This window comes from Megascapheus bottae, chromosome 6, assembly GCF_031878675.1.
Source record: "Megascapheus bottae isolate mThoBot1 chromosome 6, mThoBot2.hap1, whole genome shotgun sequence".
Taxonomy (NCBI): Eukaryota; Metazoa; Chordata; class Mammalia; order Rodentia; family Geomyidae; genus Megascapheus; species Megascapheus bottae.
In genome coordinates, this window is record NC_143514.1 from 10412950 (window position 1) to 10426534 (window position 13585).

The 13585-nt window shown below is 34.8% G+C and overlaps 1 protein-coding gene across 1 annotated transcript in view; it reads right to left on the reverse strand.

Annotated features, from left to right (window-relative positions):
• Window positions 1-13585, reverse strand: part of Dpyd (dihydropyrimidine dehydrogenase) — an 800444-nt gene that overhangs the window by 413390 nt on the left and 373469 nt on the right. Inside the window, exon 13 of the mRNA XM_090333954.1 lies at window positions 2598-2813. Within this exon, the coding sequence (XP_090190080.1) occupies window positions 2598-2813 (216 nt within the window). The remainder of the gene's footprint in view (window positions 1-2597; window positions 2814-13585) is intronic.

The window sequence follows — 13585 nt, forward strand, 5'->3', positions numbered from 1 at the left end:
TGGTAATGGTAATAAAGTTAACTGTTCCTAGATTATGTAAAGATTTAGCATGACTAATCCATGTATATCACCAACAGAGGGAAGAAGGTTGTTTCTGATTCATCAGAATTCAATTTTGTAAGCAAAGTACACTACACATTCATACCAATAACTTTTTGCTGTAATTCTTTACTTATATCGGATTAACTCCCTGTTTCTGCTTACATATATGTATTTTAAGAGCATAATTAACATAGTCCATTCATGCTGTCAGAGATTGTATCCACCACAGAATAAACATTTAATTACAGTTTCCCTTTAATTCTTAAAGGGTGAATTGAAACAAAGAACATATACCACTATATTTCTACAAGACTTGTAAATAATTGGTTTGTGGTATTCTCCAGGTGAATACAGTCTATTCTGTTTATTTTTTTATTTTATGTAAAAGAAGTCTCTTTTCATATTCAATATATTGGAAGGTATGATCTCTCTTTTGATATTTAAATATAAAAATCTTCAAGGAGTATATTTTTCTTTGGGCTGATACTTCTAATTTTGGAGAACTCTCTAGATATTCTTGACCACATTCCCACATAACATCTTGTAAAACTGTCAGAATGAGACAGCTATAATGTTTTACCCATAATAATGCCAGCTATTGATCCAAGTAAGAGAAGAAAAAGGGAAAGAATGTGCTTAATGGGGCATGTTTGTTCTCTGTTATTTTCTTTGCCTAAGGATAAGGCTGATTTAAATAATGATATTCCTTCCTTAGTCACTAGATCTACATTAATTATTACTAACTACCAGTTAGTACTAAATGTATGGAGAAGCTTGGCTTTCACATTTTATCATTTAGTAGTGTGAGAAATATTAAATTATGCTGATGTTTTCTAATCAAAACCACATACAGGTCCCAATGCCAGTGGCTCTTGTCTAATCAAAACCACATACAGGTCCCAATGCCAGTGGCTCTTGCCTGTAATACGATCTACTTAAAAGCTGAAATCTGAGGAGTGTGGTTCAAAGCCAGCCCAGGCATAGAAAGTCCATGAGAGTCTTATATCCAATTTGCCACCAAAAGGCCAGAAGTGCAATGATGGTTCAATTAAGTTCAAGACCTAGAACTGGCACAAAAGCAAACAAATAAGACCATGAAGATGTCAACTTCTATTATGTAAGTCACCCAAATTTGAAAATATACATTTATGTGTCTATATGCTTTACAGAATAATGCTGAACCTAAACTTTACTTCCTTCTAAGTGCAAAACCACAGGAAACTCAGGAGATAAATAGATGATAGATTTATAGATAGATAGATAGATAGATAGATAGATAATAAATATCCAAAAATTATACATATCCAAAAATTATTTAAAAGGTAACATCAAATATAACACTAAAATTATAGCAGCTATACAATCCAGAAATCCCACTAATGGGATCAGAAAAAATGAAACAAGTATGTCAAAGACACACACAAACTCCCATGGTAATAGAAGAACTCATCACAAGAGGGCAGCAATTGAAGAATGAACATCAACTGCTGAGTGGATAAGGAAAATGTGGTACACACAGACAATGGAATACTATGCATCCACAAGGGAAGATGACATCTTGTAATTTGCAATGAAACAATGTAGGTCATTGGGTTAACTGAAATGAGCTAGGTATAGAAGGTCAAGTAACCAGGTAAGTGTAACCACATGTGAGAAGGAAAACAAAGATGCACTCTCATAATCAGAGTGCAGAATAGTGGTTCACAAAGCTTAAGAAAATAGAACATAGTCATAGTGCAATTGTATCCGAAGGTAGGATTTTGAAAGATTTTAGTATTTTGAAAGTAATAATTAAAGATATGTGTCTATGTCATTTAGACATACAACATATAAACTCATCAAAACATCATATGTATAATTAAAAGTATATAGTTTGTAGGCATAGTTTTAGGCATTATTTCAAATTAAAGTGAACAAAGGCAGAAATGCTGGGTTGTTTGTGATTATCAAATAAACTGTCACTTTGTTAGTATTTGAATTTTTGATGATTCTTAGACAAAAAAAAAACATGAGAAAGGGTATCAATGTTGGAGCAGTAATGCACCCTGTAACCCCTCCATACAGTAACCTTACAATGAAATACAATTAAAAAATGAAAAGTATATGTCTTAATCCTTCATCCACAGGACAAGTGGAATGAAAGGAAATTAAAGTCCATGGCTTGGTCAGGTACTGGTAGCTCGCATCTTTTATCCTAGCTACTCAGGAGGCCAAGATCTGAGGATCATGGTACAAAGCCAGGCTGAGCAGGAGAGTCCCTGAGAGATTCTTACCTCCAGTTAACCACTGAAAAATCAGAAGCAGCACTGTGGCTCCAGTGGTAGAGTGCTAGTCTTGAGCACAAAGAAGTTCAGGGACAATGCCCAGGCACTAATTCAAGCCCCACAATGACAATAATAATAATAAATAACAATAATAATAATAATGTCTATGGCTTAGTATCAACAATTTAAGAACAAATACCTTGGTAAAAACCCTTTCTAGTATGTGTTTCCTATAGTTTTGTTAAAATATATGCTAAATGAAGAATCATGACTCCCAAAAGATTTTCTTACCTTATCAAGAGAGAAGGTTTTGGTGAGGGCAAAACCCCATCCAGCCTCAAAAGCTCTTCGGATCATTGCCGTGCTTGTGGCAGGAGTTGCACTAGCTAGACCAAAAGGGTTCATGAACTTTAGTCCAGCCATCTCCACACTGATGTCCACCAGATCAATGGGCGTGTAAAAGAGGGGTAGTTCTGGCTTGGCAGACACTGATGCTCCGTATTGTGACTATAAGGAAACACAGAGTCAATAATTGCTCTTGTTTTCCATCTGCATTGTCCACACGTTTTACAACCATTTCTTCAATATAACATTTGAATTCTTATAAATTACATCGGCTTGTTTCCTTGGTAAAAACTGGCCCCAAAGCAGTGAAGCAAATTCATATATAATTCTTTTCCTTTTCTAATTATAAGGCAGTAGAGAGAGTATGAGCAGCAATAAAATCAATTAAACAAACAAACAACTCTATTTAAAACATACTGAGATTCAAACACAAAAGGGAATGGTTTTTAGAATTTATCACTCAAGTTCCATTAGCCCAGACTCTTTGTATTTAATTTATGAAAATGTCTTAGTGCTCAGAGATATAAGCCACAGCAAGTCAGGAAGCCTAAATTCAATTTCCTGTAATCTTGATACTGTTGCTGTCATTTGAGGAAAGTCTCCTGTCATGCCTGTGACTTTTCTCCTCTAAAGTTTTCAATATAGCAATTGGAATGCTAGTTGCATAATTTTCTACCTCAGAGGGATATTGGGACATTCCAAAGATCATAAGCCATAGGCAGACACCTGAGGCTGATAGTACATTCACAAGTACTAGGGCAGTTTGATTTTACAAAAGCCAAACAGGTGTGAAGTCCATGTTAAATTTTTCACTTAACACTCAGAATTCTATATTCACATTTGTTAAATAATTACTGTAATAATGTTATCTTACAGGATTATTGAAATAATATACTGGAAACAGTACCTAGCATACTAAAGGACAGATGATTATTCATTGTTATGCGTTTTTCTCTCTCTCTCCTACCTTTCCTGTTTCTTCTCCTCCTTCTCTCCTCTCTCCCTTTCTCTCTTTCCTACCCTCCTTCCTTCATCTCCTCTCTTTCTCTCTGAGAGACAAAGAATAATGGATGAATTTTCTCAGCCAAAGTAGTTACTGAATGGACAGGGCTAGTTAATTCAAAAGTAGAGTTCTTTTTTCTTGTGAAGCATCACTCAAAAGAAAAGTTATTTGAGCAGAACTTTAATTTTGTGTGTGTCTTGTGTAGATAAATTTTTCCATGACTTGCATAGAAATTGTTTCTATGCCTCCACCATTTATAAAATGCAAAGCAAAGTTCACTGAATAAATAAAAAGACATCACACATGCCGATTAAAAGGTATTGTGTTTTATTATTGGTCATTCATAAAGGTGTCTGTTCTTCCTTTTCATTTCCTTCCCTTCCTTTCTGTATCTGTATCTACTTTATGTCCTCATATGGAATTACAATACTATTATCAACAAAGACAGCAAAGTCAACGTATAAGATAAAGAAGATAGCAAAGTGTGTGTGTGTGTGTGTGTGTGTGTGTGTGTCCCTACATGAGTATTTGCAAAATGAATGCAGAAGAACACAACCACTGCTGATATTTTGTTAGCTCTGTGTAACCATAATTGAAATAGAATCAAACAAGTTTTGGTAAAACCAAGGAAGAATTACTGATGCTAGAGGTTAGTTTTTTTTGCTGAGAAATGTTCACAAGTGCCTTCCTTATGTGCTGAATCATAGAAACAACATTGTACACCCACCTGTTTGATTCCAGTGGACACGCACTCCTCCTATATGTGTGTCTACCGGCTTTAATATTTAGAAGAAAATGGATGGACATTGAGAGATTTCCCATAAGATGCAAAACCAAAACAACTAACAGAGTAATAAAATTTAAATATGTACATATTCACAAAACTCCATTGAGAGGTATGAGAGGTACAGCTTTATAAATATATTTTTTATTTACCAAAAATGCCACTGCTATGGAGGTGTATATGGTGGAACCTAAGGTCTTCATCCTTGACAGGTAGACTTCTAGCTCTGTTCATTTTTCAATTCCTAAGTCTTTCCCACAGAGTGGTGCTTCAATGACTGGTTCATTCCAGCCTCATAGCAACCCTAGGTCTAAAGTGTAATTAATTTCTGAAGTGTGGAAACCTGCTCCCTTCTGCCATCTGTCTCTCGGAACTTAAGCATCTCAGGTTTCAAGTCTCACCACAAGGCTTAGTTTCTCCCAAATCCCAATAGCAGCCAGCCCTTGGAGACCTTCAGAAAATGTCACCATCTTTGGGTGCAGATACTCTGTTATAGCTCCCCATTCAAAGGATGAAGCATGTCTCCTGTGTACTCTTCTAGAACATATGCTATCCAGATTCTCTGTTTCAGACAGTACTATTTTTCCAGAGAACCAATAATGTTAGTAAATAACAGAGAAAGGAAAGCAGCCTAAATGTTGAACAACAGTGATGAATTCCTTCAGAATTTTACTATGGGAAGGGTAATCTGCTAGCATCAGAAATGATACAAAGAAGCAAAGAATGATTTGATATGGAAGAATGTTTATCACATGCTATGTGAAAAAAGAGTGAGGTAACAGTATATGTAAATGCAAAGTTTTAGGTAAATAGTCACATCCATATCAATTTGCCATATGTCTCTGTTTATCTTCCATCCACAAAAGGAACACACCAGTATATTAACCAGATTTATCGTCCAGAATACACATTTGAGAAGATCCTTAATTTTTATACTGTGGCTCACTGAAATATTTATATTTTCAAAATGATAACAGACCCATTTTTATGAAATATATTTAAGCACAAAAATGGTTTAACTTTCACTTTTATCATAAATTGTTTATAATTGTGTATATTCATAGGATATAATAATTTAGGAATACAATGTAGAATAATGAGATCAGCTGCTTAATAACATCAATCATTACAAATAATAATTTTTTGTGGTAAGAACGTTTGAAACTTTTAGCAGTTTGGACAATGTAGAATATCTGGTGATCTTATAAGTACACTGTAAAATAAAATTCAAAACTATATTTCTCCTGTTAAGATTCTTATAGTTTACCCAGACTTTCCAAGCCCTCTACTCCTAGCTTTGTCCCTTATCCTCTGCCCTCTAAGTTTATTCCCCATTTCACATATGATGAAAACAGGCAGTAGTTTTCTTGGTGCACTTAGCATGCTTCACCTAGCGTAATTTTTTCCAGTTTGATCCCAACTTGTCACAGAAGACAGAATTTCCTTTTTTTAAATGCAGAATAGTGATCCATAGTGTATTTATACTATATTCTCTTTGTCGATTGATAGTCACCAGGGTGATTTTATTATTTGGCTATTGCAAATACAACTTCTATAAAAATGGGGATGTATCATTCTCTTTGACATATCTTTAGGGGGAAATACTATCCAGGAGTGGAATTATCAGATCACATAGTGGTTCTAGTTTTAAGTTTTTGATCAGTTGTCATTCAGTTGTCCATAGGTATTAACCTTCATACCTAACAACATACAGTGGCCTCTTCTCACCTTTAGGAAAATTTGTTACCTTTCATGTTTATGGCAATAGTCATTTGACAATTGATTTCTTTTGCTACCTCTAGGGCTTGAACTAAGAGTCTGAGCATTGTCCTTGGGCTTATTTTTTCTCAAGGCTAGAGGTCTGCCACTTGAGCCACAGCATCACTTCCAGCTTTTTTTTTTTCTATGTATGTGGTACCAAAAAATTGAGTCTGGGTCTTACTGCATGCTAGGCAATCACTCTACCTCTAGGAAAACTCCTGCCCCTTAATTTGATTTTTGTAATGATCAGTAATATCAGGCATTTTCCCTCATACATATATTAACCAATTATATGTCTTCTTTCTGAAGATACCTGTTCATATTCCTTTTGCAATTTTCAGTTTGGTCAGTTTTGCTCTTGATATCTCTGTATCTAAATTTCTTATTGTTTCTGGATATCAGTATCAGATTGAAAATAATATAGGTTGCAAATATTTTCTCCCAGTCTGCAGCCTCTCTCTGTACGCTAGTGACTGTTTCCCTTCCTGTGTGGCTTTTCAGTTTGTTTAGTTCTGCTTTTGTTGCCAGTGTTTTTAGGGACAAATTATAGAACGTTGTCAAAATAATGTCATGTACTTTTCAACCTATCTTGCTCACTAGTAGTTTAAAGCCTTCTGTTACTACACTTACGTGTGTGATCCCTTTTGAATTGGCTGTTGTTTGCATCCCCACATTATGTTGCTCCAACATTATTTGCTAAAACAAGTCTTCTTTCACAGTTGTGTATTCTTGGTGCCACTCTCAAAAACTAGCTGATCATATGCAGGTTATTTTAGGATCTCTATTCTAGTTCATAGGTCAGTGTGCTGAACTTTTTCACCAGTATCATGTCTAAAAAATTTTATGAAAATAAACACTATTCCAAAGCTCATAAAAACTCATTATATAAGTTATGTAGTCTACTACATAGATGATCAGCCTTTTTAGCAAGGTTATTATTCAAAATTAACAATCTGTAAAACTAGAACAATCAGAAATGGTTCTCTTTAAAATATGTATTTAATAATAAAAAAATACCACCACAACAAAAAATTCTGTTAAGCCTAAAAGGTGGTAGAGTATTTGTAAGTTAATTGTGAAGCCACACAAACTATATAATTTTATTGTTGGATAATGGTATTAATTTACCCCTCAGAAATAAAATATTTCCATAATATGTTTAAGAAAATAAAAACCTAAGGGAAAGGGGCTGGGAATGTGGCCAGTGATAGAATGCTTGACTAGCATGCATGAAGCCCTGAGTTCAATTTCTTAGTACCACATAAACAAAGAGGGCTGGAAGTGGTGCTGTGATTCAAGTGGTACAGTGCTAGCCTTAAGCAAAAAAAAAAAAATGCCCAGGTCCTGACTGGCAAAAATAAAAAACAAAAAACAAGTAAAATAAAAGGAAAAAGGAAAAATAAAAGCCAAGGGATACAAATGTAGCCTACAGGTAGAATACCTGTTTAGCATGCATAACTTCAGCTGTACAGTAAAGGATAAGGAAGGCTAAAGTAATAAAGAACTGAGATAACCATGGTAAATCTGGAGATTCAGAGAAATACAGTAAAGAACAGTAATTCTTTTTCAAAAGCCTTTGTCATACCCATGAGTCATTGAAATTGAGAAAATATCTTGCAATATGATATTTTCTGTTTTCCTTTTATTTATTTATTTTTTTGCCAGTCCTGGAGCTTGAACTCAAGGCCTGGACACTGTCCTTGGGCTCTCTCAACGTTAGTGCTCTACGACTTGAGCCACAGCATCACTTACAGCATTTTCTGTGTATGTGGTATCAAGGAATCAAACCTAAGGCTTTCTGCATGCAAAGCAAACACTCTACTGGGAGGCCACACTCCAAGCCCAGTAATCTTTTCTTTTAAGCTTTGGTTTCCATTTTAAAATTTTTGAAGAATGAGTAAAGATTTTAGTTCCTTTGAGAACAATTTCTAAAAGTTAACTCAATGATTCCAATTCTGAGAATTCTCAAATTTATATATGTTACTTTGAATTTTTCACATGGAATTTCTATCTACCAATTTCTCCATAATTCCTACTTACCTATGGACTAAAACTCAACAATTCTGACTTGGACTTTCCCCCTAGCTACTTTTGATAATTTCATTTCCTATTGCTTCTTGACACTATCTTTTGCCTCATTTAGTTGAACTGCCTGCGATTTCCCACGCATAACATCATTGATTTATTTATTCAATTCAATGTGTTTCTTTTGGCCAGGAATAATATTTTCTGCTAGATTTTAATGTTTAAAAAAATTCCAATTAAGCCTTCAAGAGCCATTCCAGCTGTCACCTACAATAGAAAATTACTCTTGTTCCCCAAACAGAGTAGTTTTCTAATCACAATCTGTGCTTGTTTGCTTTCAAATATATGTCTCCTTCTTAATTTAATTTTAGCACCTACAATAAGGCTTGGCAGAAAGATGGTCAAAATATTTATTGCATGTATTAGAACATTGACCTTGGGTACTTAGCTTCTTTTTCTTGCATCAGTTTACACTAAAGTGATCACCATCCATATATGTAATGATAATTAACTTCATTCCAGATATATAAGCGTATTACTCCATGAAAAATGCATAGACATAGTTAGTATTACATCATTCCAACTTAAAACCTCTCCAAAGAGCCATCTAGTGGGAATGCTAAGTAACTGTCCTGGGTTATTAAGTGAGTACTATGTAAAATATATACCTACTTTTCTAGTTCCATTATATGGTGGTGCATTTCCTTGCTATATTCCCATCCATGTTGATAATATACTGCAAGCAATCACACTCCCTCTATTACTCCTCCTTTCCCATTTCTCCCTTCCCAAAACAATTTCAATGAGTCCCATGGTACATAATAGAAAAGAGTCTACTTCAATGTATTCTTGTTAGACCAAGAGTCCCCAGTGGTTCAGGACATTCACTTTTTAAACATTAGAAATGTGAAGAGTTTTCAAAATTCTAGTGTCAACCTCAAATATCCTTCAGATGAATTACTTCAGATCTCTTGGAGTGGGACTCAAACAGTAGTATGCATGTAAATTTCTCCAAGGGACTGCATTATATATTCATGGCTAAGAATCACTGCCTTGGTCATATGGATACTCTTCACACTTCCTGAGATGGGAGTGTAACCATGATTGCATTCCTTGTCTATTCTATTCAAATAAGTGACGACTGAGGTTCTAAGAATGCTGCATAAATACCCTAAAAGGTATTTTCAATGTGTCCTCATCTGTTGAGACTTTTATTTTAACAATCACCAAGACATTGTCTAAATGTAAAAGCCTACTGACAAACTAGGACGCTTACATGATCCTTGAGATCATTAAGATACATGCCTAGGCACAAGTGGTACTTATGCCAGATCTAGTGGTAGGTATTTGGGATTTATCCTCTCTTTGTAAATCAATCTTCAAAGCAGGCAATTTTCTCCTAGTAATTATGAAGAAAATGAAGTTCAAAGAAAGTAAATAGCTTCCTGACACTGCCAAAGGTGAGCAGCTAAGTGGTACAGAAGATCTGTTCCATGCATATTCTTTCTATATCCTGTCCAGCATCCACTCATTATTTCATGCTACTTCTATCTTATGTAAACAGTTTTCCTGAAGTGCTAATGTCCTAAACATAAAAACTTGAATCTCCTAAATTGTTGGCTAGATTGAACACATACACACAGAACACTCACTGATAATCCCAACAGCTTAGAGAGTGGAAGTCACTATGAATTCAGAAGAAACTATAATGAACTCTTACGATACCATTACATGGTTCTTGTTTATTACTAGCATCTTCTCGGATACATGGTAAGGTCATTAAATTTTAGCTAAAACATTTGCATACATAATGGTTATGATGTTGTGGAAAGTAACTCATGTTTTAAGTATGTATTCCTGTTGTATTTTCCCTAATTTGCTGGGAAATAATGACGTTTTTTGAAGTAAGAAAATCACTGCTATCAGCAAGATATGCAGTAGTTTTATATTTGATTGAAGAGAAAATACAGCCACTACATATTCCATTCAATCTACAAATCATCAAATGGCTCTTTCTTACTCACTTTATTTAAATTTCATTATGATATAACCAGAACAAACTCTGTCTTGGGGATAACTTCTGTAGAAGCATACATTGTGAAATTCTTTTAAGGCAAATAATAACATTGTGCTGCTACTTATGGCTAGATTAATTCACACACAAGGATTAATGCATTAATTAATTCCAGCTCAGTTACTTTACCCTCTGAAGAAATACTCAACTAGGGGAGAAAACTTGCAAAGTAGAAATTAATTTGGATTAGCTGCTTCCATGAAGGAAAGACCGAGGCCAGTAATCTCAATTATAAAATCAGATCTCATTTCTCTATTTTGCAAAATAACCACTGGTAAGGAAAATTTTTGAAAAGATGAACCTTCAGAAAATTTTCTAGCAAATAATGGATTTCATTTTATTCATTTCTTAAAAAATACATTCACATTGCTGTTAAAATGATGCTTGTGATCTGAGCTTAGAATAAGCGTAGGAAATTAAATGGCATTAATTCAAACCCATGTAATGGTTCTCCATCTAAACTCTACCTCAAACTGCAGCTATGAGATGATTAGTAACCTTACATGGTATCATATAAAATCATATTGTCTTTGATAAAAATATGATGCTATTGTAAATGATACGGTTTATTTCATTTCCTGTTCTGATAATTTTCAATCTGAGAAAAATGTCTTTCATGTTTATCTGATGTTGCTACTTAGCTATTATTAGTTCTAATGTGTGTATGTGTGCATGCTAAAGAATCTATTTATACTCAGAATAATTATTGATAAGAAATGCTTACTGCTTCCATCTTGCTAACTGTTCTCTTTTTGCTTTGTTGTTTTCTTGTTACTCTCTTTTCCTCCTGCCTCTCTTTGTGATCAAATATTTTGCTTTTTTTGCTTTGATATTCTTTGATTGTTTAAATGTATTTTATTTTTGTAACTACTTTTTGGTAACCATAAGGCTTGCACGAACACTTACATAATAGTCTATTTTGAGTTATAACTAAATTTCAGTGATATACAGAAGATGCACATGTACTTTCCTCTCTGCACAGTATGTTTCAGATATCAAGGTTATTTCTCTTTATGATGTAGATTCATTGTTCTGTGCTTTACATTATATGTTGCCTTTTAGCTCTTGTAGTATAGTGCTAAAAGATTAGGCATTGCTATAATAATAGAATATTCTGTTTCCTATAGATTTATCTTTCCAAGTGCAGTTTATGTTTTCTATAGTTGTATGCTATTTAGTGATAAGTTGTTTCAATGTCTAGACATACCTCTGTACCTTTCTTCACACATGTCTAATGGTACAGAACTCCTTCAATTTTTGTTTCTTTTTTCTGGAAAAGTTTTTATCTCATCCTTACTTATGGAAAGTAATTTTTCCATGGAGAGTGTCTTGGCTGGCAGGATTTTCTTTTAAGTACTGTGAATATATCTTCCCACACTTTACTGGCCTGCAAAGTTTCTGCAGCCAATTATGGACATAGTCTTTTTAGAGTGTTGGTTATATGATAAGTCACTTTTCTTGTTTTCAAAAATCTCTACTTGTTTCTGGCTTTTATCAATTTAATTGCAAAGTTCCAATGTATAAATGTGTAAGATCTAACTCTATTTAGAGACTACTGGATTTAATTAATTTATATGTGTATTTTTCTCCTCAAACTTAGCGTTTGGGGCATTCTATTTTTGTCACTTGTGGGGCTTGAACTTGGGGCATGGGTGCTGTCCTTGAGCTCCTTTATTCAAGGCTAATGAACTACCACTTTGAGCCACAGCTCCACTTCTGGTTTTCTGGTAGTTAATTGGAGATTAGAGTCTCATGGACTTTCCTGAGTTGGCTGGTTTCACACCTCAATCATCAGTTCCCAGTCTTTTGAATAATTAGCATTATCCACCGGTGACCAGCATTATTATTCTTTAAAAGGAATACTTTCTTGTTATTTCTCTCCTCTTTGGTAATGCCCATAATGGATCCATTATTTATTTAACTTGATGGCGTAAGTCCTGATGATTTTCAATTTTTTTTTTGCTATTCTGGCTGGATAACTTTAAATAGTCTAGCTTTGGATTTACAAATTTCCTCTACTACATAAATGAATCTATTTTCTGTCTCCTGTATTTATACATCAGTCATTGCAATATTCATTTCTAGGACTTCTGGGGTTTATAACAATGGCTTGAACTCAGGGCCTGAAACTCATTTTTCATTTGAGGCTGGTCCTGAACCAGTTGAGCCACATTTCTACCTCTAATTGCTTCTAATAATTTGATGAATTGTTCCCCTTTTGTATGATTTTCTATTACTATTGTCATTATCATCATTATTATTTTGATAGCACTCAGTTGTGCATCGGTGTGGGCTTTGCAAGTTTAATGACATTCCCTAAGAAAGTCAATCTGCTTAAGTGCTTATCATCAGAGACAGAATGCAGAGACAGATATTTTGATTTTTTTTTTATCAAATAGGTTTGTAGATCTCCATTTCTTAGGGTCAGCTACTGACTAGTTAGTTTTCCTCCTGACATTATGTTTTCCTAAGTCATTATCTACCTGATTTTTATACTACACATTTAAGAAAGGGGCTACCTTTTGTAACATTTACACATGGAAAGGTCTTTAACCATCAGTAAACCATGAATTCTAATCAGACCAACTTCTTGTACCTAGGGATGAGATCAGTGCCTAGCATCTCCAACCATGCCTCTCTCAATAGCAATTCAGTGAGATTACATAGGGCCATCAGAGTGGGCTTCACATGAAGAGGAGGCAGGCAAGATGTAAACATTAGGGCTGACTCTGTGCTCAAGTGGGGTTGCTAATTGGATGCTCTGCGGAGATGAGGACTCCAACTGTGTTCCATGGGTGCCACTGGTTGGGAAAATCCTTATGTCTGGTGAGAAGACTCTTGAGGGTCCAAATTTGATGAGGGTCCTGGTGTCAACTTACAGCCACTTGCAAGATCCATATTTCCAGCACTAGAAGCTCCTTCTTCTTGCCTTGTTCCATGCTGTTCCTAGGATTTATTTATTTTTTTCAATTTTCCTGTGTAATGAGGCAGATATGAGCCTTGTAGGCAGTGCCTCCCCAGACTGGAAGTTGGGCAACTATTTTGCCTCCTTTTATTCCCCAATGAAGAAATTGTAGTCTGACCTGACTTTTTTTGGCAAAATGTTTGGGAAATGTGGAGAAAAGTGTTTTTCCTACCTATTCAAGGATGGTTTTCTAAGGTTTTGTCCTCCACTGGAGTGACAACCCTTTGATGTTTTAGGATTTTTCAGGCATACAGGCCCTGTTAACTCAGAGTAACACTAAACCATTGGTTCTGTGGTTGAACTCACACTTGGCTTCTCCAAT